General features: G+C 40.1%; 1 protein-coding gene across 8 annotated transcripts in view; it reads left to right on the top strand.

The window, feature by feature from the left end:
• KIF13A (kinesin family member 13A) overlaps positions 1–12,434 on the top strand; it is a 210,188-nt gene that overhangs the window by 145,117 nt on the left and 52,637 nt on the right. For all 8 annotated transcript variants that reach the window (XM_037037902.1, XM_037037899.1, XM_037037901.1 and 5 more), the window contains exons 10-14: positions 554–665; positions 1,048–1,260; positions 3,989–4,099; positions 5,484–5,618; positions 8,399–8,529. In XM_037037902.1, the coding sequence (XP_036893797.1) occupies positions 554–665; positions 1,048–1,260; positions 3,989–4,099; positions 5,484–5,618; positions 8,399–8,529 (702 nt within the window). The remainder of the gene's footprint in view (positions 1–553; positions 666–1,047; positions 1,261–3,988; positions 4,100–5,483; positions 5,619–8,398; positions 8,530–12,434) is intronic.

Genomic DNA, 12,434 nt, shown 5'->3' with positions numbered 1-12,434 from the left:
TATGAAACAAACTTGCCAGGTTTAAGCAGATGAACAGTATAATATACCTTACAACGGGTGGTGGATGGGGACTCTGCAGGTGACATGGTTTGTTTTCTGGGAAACAAAACCAGAGCCCAGCATGGCCCGAGTCAGATCCAAAGAGTAAATGGTTGAGACTTGAAGCATAATATTTGGCATAAAGTTTTCCACTGTGATCTCTTAAATGTACGTTTCCAGGATCTGAAATGAATGTTTCTCAGGTCCTGTGATGAACCAGAATTGATTGTCTTTTTAAAAAATATATTTTTTATTGTCGATACTATTACAGATGTCCACCATTCTCCTATTCCTCCCCCCTTTACCCCCCAATAGAAATTCTAAATTTATTCTTTTAAATCAATAAAGTTGTGTTTTGTATTTATTTTTCTCAGCTTCTCAACAAATTAATGTACACTCGATTGTATCAACGTTAGGGCTTTATTCTGTATATTTTATACTTATTACCTAGAAGGATTATTGAAAACAACATAAACATTGCATAAAACTAATTTTTAAATTATTCTCTTGGCAGATCACTGACAACGTTGGGGTTGGTTATATCATCGCTGGCTGACCAGGCAGCTGGCAAGGGTAAAAATAAATTCGTGCCTTATCGAGACTCAGTCCTCACTTGGCTTCTTAAGGTAATTCAGCATTCCAGTGCTCTTTTCCAACCGAAAGTTGATTGTGTCAGAGGTGACAGCTGAAAGGTTGTGTGCACAGCTAACTAAAAATAGAACACCTGACAGTGTTGTACTGTCATCCCAATTCCCAGGAACACAGAATGAAAACTCATTTCTGTTGCCTTTTATCTCATTATAATGCTGTTGATGGACATTATTCATTGTTGTGATGTAGAGAGACCACATTTCATCTTATCATAAAATTATTTGTGAAATACAAACCCATTTCTACATAGTGTTTTCTTCACAGAGAAAATCACACATGTGTGTTTACTGCTTCATCATACCTGTTGTCCATGAAATGGGCCTGGTTTCCTAAGATGACGTTTGAAATATTTTGCAGGACAACTTGGGAGGCAACAGCCAGACCTCTATGATAGCCACCATTAGCCCAGCAGCAGACAACTATGAAGAGACACTCTCCACATTACGATACGCAGATCGAGCCAAAAGGATCGTTAACCATGCCATTGTGAATGAGGATCCCAATGCAAAAGTCATCCGGGAACTGCGGGAGGAAGTCGAGAAGCTGAGGGAGCAGCTCTCGCAGGCTGAGGTAATGTGCAGGATAGGGACTGTTGTCGGAAATACCGTAAGAACTATGCATGATGACAGGTGGGCACTTGTTGCGGTGACCACTGTGTAAGGTATGTAAATGTTTAATTGCTGTGTTGTACTCCTGAAACTTGCATAATATTCTAAGTCAATTATAATTTTTAAATAAATTTAAAAATAAAAATTCAGCCTGGTGCTCCCTATATTTGAAGTTTCCTGACTTCTTGTATCTAAGTGGTAAGGACCTGCTTGCTTGCAGTCCTAGGTCATCTCCGTGTGGTTCAACATTTCAGTGTTGATTGGCATCCGCTGTGTGCTAGGCATTGTGAAGACAACATAATTAAAGTCTTCTGTCCTAGGATACAATCAAGGAAGTGGAAAATTAAGAAGGAGTTGCTGCTGCTACCTCCTCATTGTCTGCTGCGTTAAATCAGTTGGTCCTTGAGAGCATAGGTCTCTTCTACCTGAAAGCCAAAGAACCTATTGTGATGCTTTTACTAACATTGTAAACTATTCCCAAAGGGCTCTGCAGTTTTCAGAGGAGAATTGTGTCACCTCCTCCTTAAATCATGGAAGATAGCATGACCAAGGATAATTAAATGTTAGGAATAACTCAGAAATATTTTATTACCTTTCTCTATATCTGCTCCTGATAGGAAATAAAATCAATAATTTTGTATTACTGCTATCTTTCCTTGGCTTTACCTAGATTTTAATAATCACATCCTCCTCCAAATAGCTGTTGCTTTAGGGAACTTACCAGGCAAGACGCTGTCCCATTTGAAATAAGTGATGTGACTGAGGTATAGCCCAAGCTCCTTAGGTTGAGTCACGTGTTTCCACGTGGTAGGACTTGGGTGTGTTCCTCAGGCTTCCAAGTTCACGTTCCTCCGCACCACCCTCTTCTGTGGGTTGGAAGAGTCCCAAGGGTGGAAAAAATGTAACAGCTATCATTTTATCGAGCACTTGTGTACCAGGCTGTACCAGGCTGTTTCCTGTTACCTGCACTTGTGTACTGTTTAAATACCTTTTATCTATTGGATTATCTGTGTAATCACCAAAGCTTTCAACAGGAGATAAACAGATAGGAGTGAATCCAGAGATTNAGGCGAGACGCTGTCCCATTTGAAATAAGTGATGTGACTGAGGTATAGCCCAAGCTCCTTAGGTTGAGTCACGTGTTTCCACGTGGTAGGACTTGGGTGTGTTCCTCAGGCTTCCAAGTTCATGTTCTTCCGCACCACCCTCTTCTGTGGGTTGGAAGAGTCCCAAGGGTGGAAAAAATGTAACAGCTATCATTTTATTGAGCACTTGTGTACCAGGCACTGTTTAAATACCTTTTATCTATTGGATTATCTGTGTAATCACCAAAGCTTTCAACAGGAGATAAACAGATAGGAGTGAATCCAGAGATTTGAATACTTCATTAATTGGTGGTTCTGGCAGTTGTATTATAATTTTTGTTTACATGTCTTTCTCTTCTTTCATGGTGTGAGCTCCTATAATTCAAGAAGCTATGTTTCATTAAGTTTTTTCATCCCTAACCCCTAGTACAACACTGAATCTGGAAGGCACTTAGCACAGTGCCTTGCACATCATAAGTGCTCAATAAATGTTGCCGTTTTTATTATCGTGGTTATATCATCAGTCAGTGCATCAAGCGTAGTTTTGTTTTATTGATGCCAAAAAAGGTAGCAAACACCTGAAAAATCAAAATGCTGATGCCCTTTGAAGAGATTCCTGATCCTGAGAGGAAAGTGTAATGCTTCTAGAATTTGTTTGAAGGTAGATGATCTACTTCCTACCTCTTGTCTCTGAATCTGCATTTTCACTGTGACCATATCATCTAGGCTAGTGGGTAGAACAACACCTGGCCACAGGAGAGACGAGCCACAGCAGGTTCTTCCAGAACGTTCACATGTGTCCCCAGCCCTGCATGTCACTTGCAGGCTCTATTCATGCTGGGAGACTCAGGCATGCTCAGCGGGCCTCCAGGTCATCTTCACTTCAGCTGCCCGTCCAAGCTCTACCATCCTTCCTGTCCGTAGGGTTATACTCATGTTATCAGAGGGTGTCAAAGCATATCATTGCAAATTAAAAGCCTCCCAAAATTCACAAGCTGCATATTATCTGTTTTTAGACCCCTTAGTTATTCTCACTAAACAAATTCAAAGGGAAATTACTCCTCTTTTAACCAGATGTCCTGCATCCAGGTGAATAATAAATACACTAAGTTTATCCCATAGTAAGAAAAGTAGTTGGAGGGGCCCCAATTTACATTTTAAAATAAGTGAGAAGAATTTTCCCCTTTCCTGGTAGGTTAATGTAACTGGAACGCCTTTATTTGTCACATGCCTTGATCTCTGTCTTATTGAAAAAGAAATCTGCTTAAGTAAACTTTTTTATAACTTTCTATTTTGAAGATGAACTTTAGTAGCTTTTAAGTCTTTAACTGTGAAATAGTAGTATGATGGGTAAAATTACTTTGTAATGATTTGTATCAGTTTAATTCAGGGCACTAGTATTTCTTTTTCTCCTTTAAATAGTAGCAGTCATTTTGCCTCTTACACTTCACTTGAGTAATAAAGGTCTAAACCCAACACTGACAGTGTGCGAATTAATTGCTTCCAACAGACTATTGCTAACTGCTTAAGAAGGACAAGAAGTGATTGTCTTGTTACGTGGTGGAAACACTTAGAAAATCTGATAGCTCTGGTTTCATTTTAAAGGCTATGAAGGCCCCCGAACTGAAAGAAAAGCTGGAAGAGTCTGAAAAGCTGATAAAAGAGCTAACAGTGACTTGGGAAGAGAAACTGAGGAAAACGGAAGAAATTGCACAGGTAACTCGACAATGTAGGCCTAAGGTGTTGTGATTCTTTTTCATTTCCTCTTTTCTGTATCGTCAGTCACTTGTCATCCTCAACAAGTCTTTTGAGAGAACTAGACTGCAAAAACTAGTTTAGACACTGGCTTTGTGTCTTTATCAACTAGTCTGGTCTGTATATCTGCTTCAGGTGTTGGATAGCACTGGATTTAAGCAGGGATGGTGTAGGAAATATTTTAATATTTCCTGTGTATCACATGTAAACAAAAATCTGTTGTTATTTTAGGTTACTTGGCATAGTACATGGCAACCTGATTGACAGAGAATTTGTAACATACAGAACACCATAGCTTTTCCGATGTATTTGATTCTTTGGGCATGTTAGAAAATGCTGCCTGAACTTTCCTTGAAATAACATATAAAGCAAGGACTAATTCTGCACAAATGTGTGATTATGTGTCTTATGAATCTCTACACTATGCTTTCTATAAACATTTTAAGTTCACTGTCCACTTGGAAATATTAGACTACCCTAAACAAGTCACTTGAAAGCAACAACTGGGATCTGGTCCAGCTGTTTGCTGGACACACACACCCCTAACTTTCTACCCCTCTTACATTGCTTTCTGTTTTTCCTTAGCACTTAACTCCATTGGAAATTATATACATTCACTCATCTGTTTTTTTCTAGTCTATCTCCTTCTACAAGAACATAAGTTTTCATGAAAGAGAGGGGCCCTGTTTTCTTTGCTGTGGAATTCTCAGCCATAGATCAGTACCTAGTCATGAGAGAGTGAGTGAATGAATGAATTCAAGACCTTCTGCAATAGGGACCCAACCTGCTTTCCAGCCCCGTCTCCCACTACTTTCCCACATTTAGTAGGAGTTCTTGGCACCTGAAATCCTCCAGTATGCCCAGAGTCTTCACTCGGCTTTCCTGTGCCCCTCCCATGGAATACTCTGCCTTTACCCTGCTACTCCCCCATTTCTTCCTGTTGAAATTCTTCTTGTGCTTCAGGAACCACCTTAAGTGTCTGCTCTTCTTGAAGCCTCTCTGGTTTCTTAACCCATCGTGATCCCCTGCCTGTGAAGGCCACAGCACATGGTTCCTCAACAGTGGCACAGAGCTCTCCTCTTTTGTCTCCAGTTACAGAGTCTCCCTCCTCTACTAGATGCTAAGCTCCTTTAGGGCAAGATGGGGTCTGGCTCACTGTTGGTGCTTCCAGAATACTGACCAAAGATGTCACACATTTTAGGCAGTAAATAAACTTGGCCGAGCTCAGTGGAATGTGTATTTCATTGGCATGGTCCCCAGAAGCAGTGACTTACACTTTCCATGGATACATCTGGTGAATAGAACAACAAATAGAGTTCCCTGCTTTTGTCTGCTTTGTGCACAGGAGAGACAACGCCAGCTTGAAAGTATGGGGATTTCCCTGGAGACATCTGGTATTAAGGTGGGGGATGACAAGTGCTACTTAGTCAACCTGAATGCAGACCCTGCTCTCAATGAACTTCTGGTTTATTATTTAAAGGTAAGAGGGTATATAAACACATGGTTGCAGTCCTGATTTGTTCATGTACAATTCGCAATTGAATCTGGGTATCTGCCCCCATGATTTTGCTTTTCATATCCAGCCTAACCCTCCTTAAAAGTAAGAGGATTCATAGTATAGTCAGGTCACTACTGAGAATGAAAACCAGCTATTTTGTATTATCCTGAGGCGGTGCAGTTGGGGCTGATTTCCTGTTACCTCGAGCATCAGAGGGCACAAGTGGGCAGCTGAGGGTGTCGTGTTGATCCCTGGCTGTGGTGACAAGAGTTCTGACAATATTTAGGTTTGATCACAAAAATCCTGAGAAGCTCTGGAGAGTCTCAGTTACGCTTCTGAGTAATTCTGAGGCAATCTCAAGATCAGTGTAAGGCTAGAACAAACTCTTGTGGTATGTTAGATAGCTAGGGCTCTTCTGTAACTTGTCCTTTCTAGACATACATCCACAGAAAATAACTTCTGGTCCCATATCACTCATTTAGATGGGCTGCCACCAACCATGTTGGATAGCTTATTGCCTCCAATCCCAAACTTTCACAACCCATTTGCACTCTTTAAAACGTATCAAGGATTCCAAAGAACTTATGTGTATCTGAGTTATATGTATCTATATTTACTGTATTAGGTATTAAACCTGAGACCATTTAAAAATACGAACTTGGTTCCTGCTGGTGTGGTTCAGTGGATTGAGTGCCGGCCTGCTGACCAAAGGGTTACCAGTTTGATTCCCAGTCAAGGCACATGCCTGGGTTGTGGGCCAGGTCCCAAGCTGGAGGCATGTGAGAGGCAATTGATTGATGTATCTCTCATACATCAAAGTTTCTCTTCCTCCTTTCCCCTCTAGAAGTAAATAAATACAATCTTTAAAAAAATACAAGCTTGTACAAATATATAGTCCATTAATCTTCAGAGCCATGACACCACACATCATGTGGCCTCGGGAAAGCACTGTGTACTTGTGACGAAATGAGAGTGCAAAGGCAAATGGCATCTTAGTAGTTTTATTAGTTTTGACTTCATGAGCCTCTTGAATGGTTCTCAGAGACCGCCCCCCACAGGTTCTCAGATCATGTTTTTAGAAGTGCTGACATATTTTGTTAGGGGAAAAATAAGACATCTTTTTGAAATAGGGCACCCTGACTGAGGCCATTTTTCATCATACACAAACAACTTCTGATACAGTAGTATGTAAATAGATGTATGTGTTGGGTATTTAAGTAGCTATCAAGGATTGGAGAGCTAGGAACTTGAAGGCAGCTTGTATAAATGGTCCACACATGTAAATCTCTAAATAAAAAGAAAGTACCCCCTTGTGAAAGGTTAGATAGGCACCTTGTTAAGGATTCTGATCTGCCTAGTGAGAGAATATACAAAATACAATAGAGAATAAGCCAGAATTGAGGCAAGGAGCTTTCTGTCCTCCTTTTTATTCTACTTTGTCCAGAGACATTATATAACAAAAATAGCACCTGGTTTGTTGAGAGTCCCCTAACACTTAAGATCTGTTCATTCAGGAATGATTAAGGGGAAAGGAATTGCTTCTGAAATCTCATTTTGAAAGACCAGGCCTTATGCTTTTTTGGTGGAATAGAAAGTATTGTTATCATAGTGGTTAAATGACTTTTAGAGCAAAAGAAAAAGTGAAGGAGATGAGCAGTAGATTGAATCACCAGGAGTCACAGTCCACATACGTATGACCGTGGTCCTTAACATCCCATTAATCTGAACATCATTTAACCAAGAGGCTTCACTCTCCTATGTAATACTAGTATTAGATACTCAGCTATTTTTAACGTTTTAAAAATTATGTATTTTAGCCCTGGCTGGTGTGGCTCAGTGGATTGAGCACAGGCCTGTGAACCAAAGGGTCGCCAGTTCGATTCCTGGTCAGAGCACATGCCTGGCTTGTGGGCCAGGTCCCCTGTAGGGGCTGTGTGAGAGGCAACCACACATTGATCTTTCTCTCCTCTTTCTCCCTCCCTTCACCTCTGTCTAAAAATAAATAAAAATAAAATCTTTAAAAGTTATGTATTTTAAAGTATAACTTTCCATGAAACATTTTTAGTGGTTCTTGAATTTATATAATTGTTTTCAAAGCACTTTTGCTGTTAACTTATGTGGTCCTTAAAAGACTCCCATTAAATAAGTCAAACTGATATTATCATCTTGGTTTTGAAGAAAAAAGAACTTGAGGCTCAGAGAGTGAAACGACCTGCCTGTGGTCACATAAATAATAAGCTGTCAAGTTAAAATTGGAACTCAAGGTATTCTGTCAAGTCTGATTTCCTTGTATTTTAAAGCAGTATCTGATCACTGTTGATCAGAGTTACTGCCCCCCCAATCCTATTTTAATATTTTTTAAAAATTTCATGTATCAGCCCTGGCTGGTGTAGCTCAGTGGATTGAGCATGGGCCTGCGAACCAGAGGATTGCGGTTCGATTCCTAGTCAGGGCACGTGCCTGGGTTGCAGGCCAGTTCCCAGCAAGGGACGCACGAGAGGCAACCATACATTGATATTTCTCTCCCTCTTTCCTTTCCTTCCCCTCTAAAGATAAATAAAAAACTTCGCTATGTTTAAAAAAAAACAAATTTAATATATTAAGGTGAGCTTTGACCTATAGTGCTCCAGACATCTTGCATCTCCTATCTGATTCACTTACTATTGTCATGCATTTGCTGTTGGGTTACTGACATTGATTGTGATAAATTTGTAAGTAACTTGTAAGCATGGGTTTTTACCTTCTTTAATACTCTGTTCTAGGACCATACCAGGGTGGGCGCAGACACCTCTCAGGACATCCAGCTCTTTGGTATCGGCATTCAGCCTGAGCACTGTGAAATTGATATCGCGTCGGATGGCGATGTTACTCTTACTCCGAAAGAAAATGCAAGGTAAAAAGAGTAGATGGCTACTCACCATAGCTTGTGTGCCTCATTTTCCAAAGGAGGAGACTGCCCTTTCTATCTTTTTGCTTCAGTTATTTCAAAGTTAAGGCTACAAGGATTGCTTCCCTGTTACAGAGAGCTGGATAGCAGCATGTCAAACACCTGCTTCAGGGTAGGCTGATTCTGCTTTGATGGGCACTTTGTTTATCTAAACTCCAATTTCCTTCTGTGGTTAAGTGAAGCTAACAGTAGACAAAACATGCATGTCACTTGGCTCAGTGCCTGACGCATAATAAATTGAATGAAATTAGTTGTTACTCAGTGTAATGCATTGTGAAAAAAGCAGTTAATTGGGTAACTCTGTTGTTTTGAAAAATTACTAAACCAGGCTGTAATACGTAAAAACTTTAGAATTGACAGAATAATGTATTTATTTTTTGTGGGGGCAACTTTTTCTGCAAGTCCCCTTGTCCGCCATGGATGAAAGTAAACACTACCAAGACATGATCTGCTTGGGGAGGAGAGGTGGCCAGTTTCTCAGCAGAAAAAGGCCTTGAGCCCCTTCCTCCAGGGGCTTTTATTGGGTTGTAATACACAGGAATACAGGGTGGCAAGGATCAAACAGTAGATAACATTTCAAAGAAATCTGAGGGCTTAGCATGAGTCAGTGTCTGTCAGTAAGGGGGTTGCAGAAACTTTGGGAGACATACTCATTTCCTGCTTGGACCCTTAACATATGAATGAAAGCACTCTTAGCAGAGCAGGTTTCAAAGGTTTTTGAGGAATTCTTTGTGATGCCAGATTTTTCTCATTTCCTCTGGCAAGGCAAGGAGCTGCACCCCTCCCCGTCAGGTATTCAGGCTTAAGTGGATTAGAGCCAGGAAGCGCTTCTCCCAGAGAACATGGGGACTCGGGCTATGTCACATAGCCGGTGGGCAAGGGTCCAATGCTTGCACTTTGTTTCAGCCCCCCCGAGTCCTTCCATGATGGCCTCCCAAGTGATCATGCCTGGCTTAGGTTGCTCCTCGCTGTGAGGAGTCTTACCCGTCATCAACATAGATCATGCTTGGGGGCAGGGAGAGGAAACTGAGGCAGTGTTTGCTACTGGAGACAAGCTTTGTCTCTTTAGTGGCTCAAATTCTGGAGGTCGATCACTTACCCTTATCCATGGGGGGTAGAGTTACAATTCCTGAAACCAAGCAGAGCAGTCCCCAACAATATTTTAGTAATATTAAATGCTGTTTGAATTATTTAATAATCAGGTATAATATTTAAATAAAGTTCTATTATGATATTCATTAACACACAAATATTGTAATTCAGAACACTCATTTTTCTGAGGAAAACATACTTATTTCAAATTATTCTGTTAATATTGGCCATATGAATTTCTAAGTAATGAAAAACTGAGACTTCAAATAATAGCATACCTGATACATGAAAAGTTTCTAGATCTTGAATTATAGTGATATTATTATTATTAAAATATTTAATGGTGAAATGATACTATTCCTTAATTTTTACTTATTCTAAGTTTAATTAGTCCTTAGCCTTATACTGTATCCTCCTCTGTTAGGAGCTTTGGATTTCTTTATATTCTTTTTTTGAAATGTAATTAACAATTTATATATATTTACAGTGTGCAACATGGTGGTTTGATCATATTCTCTTCTAACACTATATCTAAAAATGATCTTAATCAGCACATTTTTTCATGCCCAATTTAATTCCAGTTCCATGTCTTTTCATCCTACTCTCCTTTTTTCCCCACCCCACCCAATCTCCTCCTTCCGTGGAACCCCAGGGAAGCAGTTCATTCATTCAGTGTACTTTGCTCCGTGCTCTGTGCTGGGAATGCCTGGCGGAGGGGAATGTGTAGAACAGCAGTTACTGCACAGGAAGATGAGTGCTTTTTTTCAAGTGACTTTTATAGCTTGCGAATCTGATCACTGAGGAAGTGTGGGGTATTTGTAGGACTGGAAGTGGATATTTATTGTAATGGGAACACAGCAAGGGGCAGTGGAGAAGAACAAAATGTATATGAAAATTATTTGAAAGTCAGAAAATTGTAGTGATTTGCTTGGGGACAGAATGGGACTCAATTAGTGAAGAAAAAGGGGAAGGGAGCAATGATGACAGGTTCTTATCTTGGGAGACTAGATAATCAGCAGAGCCACTAAACCAAATAAGGGACACAAGAGGAGGAACGAGTTTGGAGGATGATAGTTCTGAGTGGTCATGAGTTCATTTTGGGATGCTTCAAAGTATCCTTGGGCTGCGAAGCTACACCGAAGATAGAGAATTGGGCATTAGCAGTGTTGCCTTTCTTGAAAGTGGATTGAGAGTGTGTGGTGTGAGAATTAAACCAATGTTTTTGGGGTGGTCTGAGGATATTACATGAAGGAGGCTGAGACAAGGGAGCCAGGGAGTCAATACAGGTAACAGGAGGATATAGTCATGGAAGCTAAGGGAAGAGAAAATTTTAAGGTAGGAGAGTTCAGAATAGAAGCTAAAAAGATTCTTTTGTGTTTAGCAATTAGGAAGCCACCAGCAACCTTGGGGTGTTTAGGTACCATATAATTCTGGGTATGGAAGGAAAAATGCAAAGAAGAGAGAATGGTAGGTAAGGAAGTGAGTCAAGAGCCTTGGTTCTGAAGATGGAAATGGGGTTGAGGACATACTAAGAGAGGGACATGGGGTTAAGAACTGTCATTGTTACTTCATATCTATCCTCGAGTCTACTGATTCTCTCAATAGTAATGTCTTAACCATTCTATTGAATTCTCAATTTTAATGTCTCTATTCTTCATTTGTAGAAGTCCATTTTTAGATATGTTCTCTGCTGGTAGTCTTGTTTTTGCTCCATTGGACGCCATTTATAATTTTATTTTCACGTATTTCATTGTCTTTTTTGAGAATTCTGTTCTTTGAAGTTGTTGGGACCTCAGTCTGTGTGTTGTATCTGCTGATAAGTTTGCTTCCCAAACAGTTGTGGTTTCTTAGATTCCCTCATCTCCAGCAGTTCATCTGTGGGCGCCTCGTGGCCGGGGTGAGGGCACATAAATTCCTGCAGAGAGGTTTTGTATCTGCTTGTTCCAAGTATCCCAAGCAGGTATCCAACCAGAAAAGAATTTCTATGCTAATTTCTTGGCTGAGGTACAGTACTAAACCAGACAGCTTCCTTAATTTTTCTTTTTCATTCAGAGTGTACTAGAAATGGCAGAGTAATATATTCATATGTGTGTTGTGGGGCGTGCATATGTGTGCATGCATGTGTCTGTATGTATCCCTGGACAGAGTCCTCTAAAGACAAATTATCTGATAATGTAGTGATAAGTAGGAGAGGCAAAGCCTATTGTATTCCTCTTGCATATGCTCTGGAGCTGCTCTTAGTGTTGCTTTGAGATGAGACTGCCCAGGAGAACTTTCTGAGAAAACAGGAAGCTTCCGTGACTGCTAAGACCACTGTGGTGGCCACTAGTGAGATGGTGCTCTTGGCATGGAAGTATGGCTAGGGAGCGTGAGGAACTGAACTTTTAAAATTATACTTCTATATTAAAAATAATGAAGGACATGGAGGGACACATCTCTATTATTGGTCATACTGCTATTTCTAGAATTTCTAAAGAGCCTTGTAGAGATACCTCAGTAAACAATGGGCACATATTTTTCTTAGAAAGTGACTAGTGAATGTTTGTTTTTTTAGGTAGAAATGTATTCCATAAAACTTTCAAAAAAACTCTTTTCATCATTCTTTGGCAAAAACAAGTACATCTATGTGTATACATATCTATATATGTATAGACACACTTATATATTCTAACCTTATGTTCCAGTTTGCAGACAACTACATTAGTTCCTAATGCCAAGTAGATGGGACACAAACTTTTGAAGCTTGAGTTACAATGATG

This window comes from Sturnira hondurensis, unplaced genomic scaffold, assembly GCF_014824575.4.
Source record: "Sturnira hondurensis isolate 20B ecotype Veracruz unplaced genomic scaffold, ASM1482457v3 Scaffold0023817, whole genome shotgun sequence".
In the NCBI taxonomy this organism is placed as follows: Eukaryota; Metazoa; Chordata; class Mammalia; order Chiroptera; family Phyllostomidae; genus Sturnira; species Sturnira hondurensis.
The sequence above is the reverse complement of the archived record's forward strand: the minus strand, read 5'-3'. Positions and strand labels throughout refer to the sequence as shown.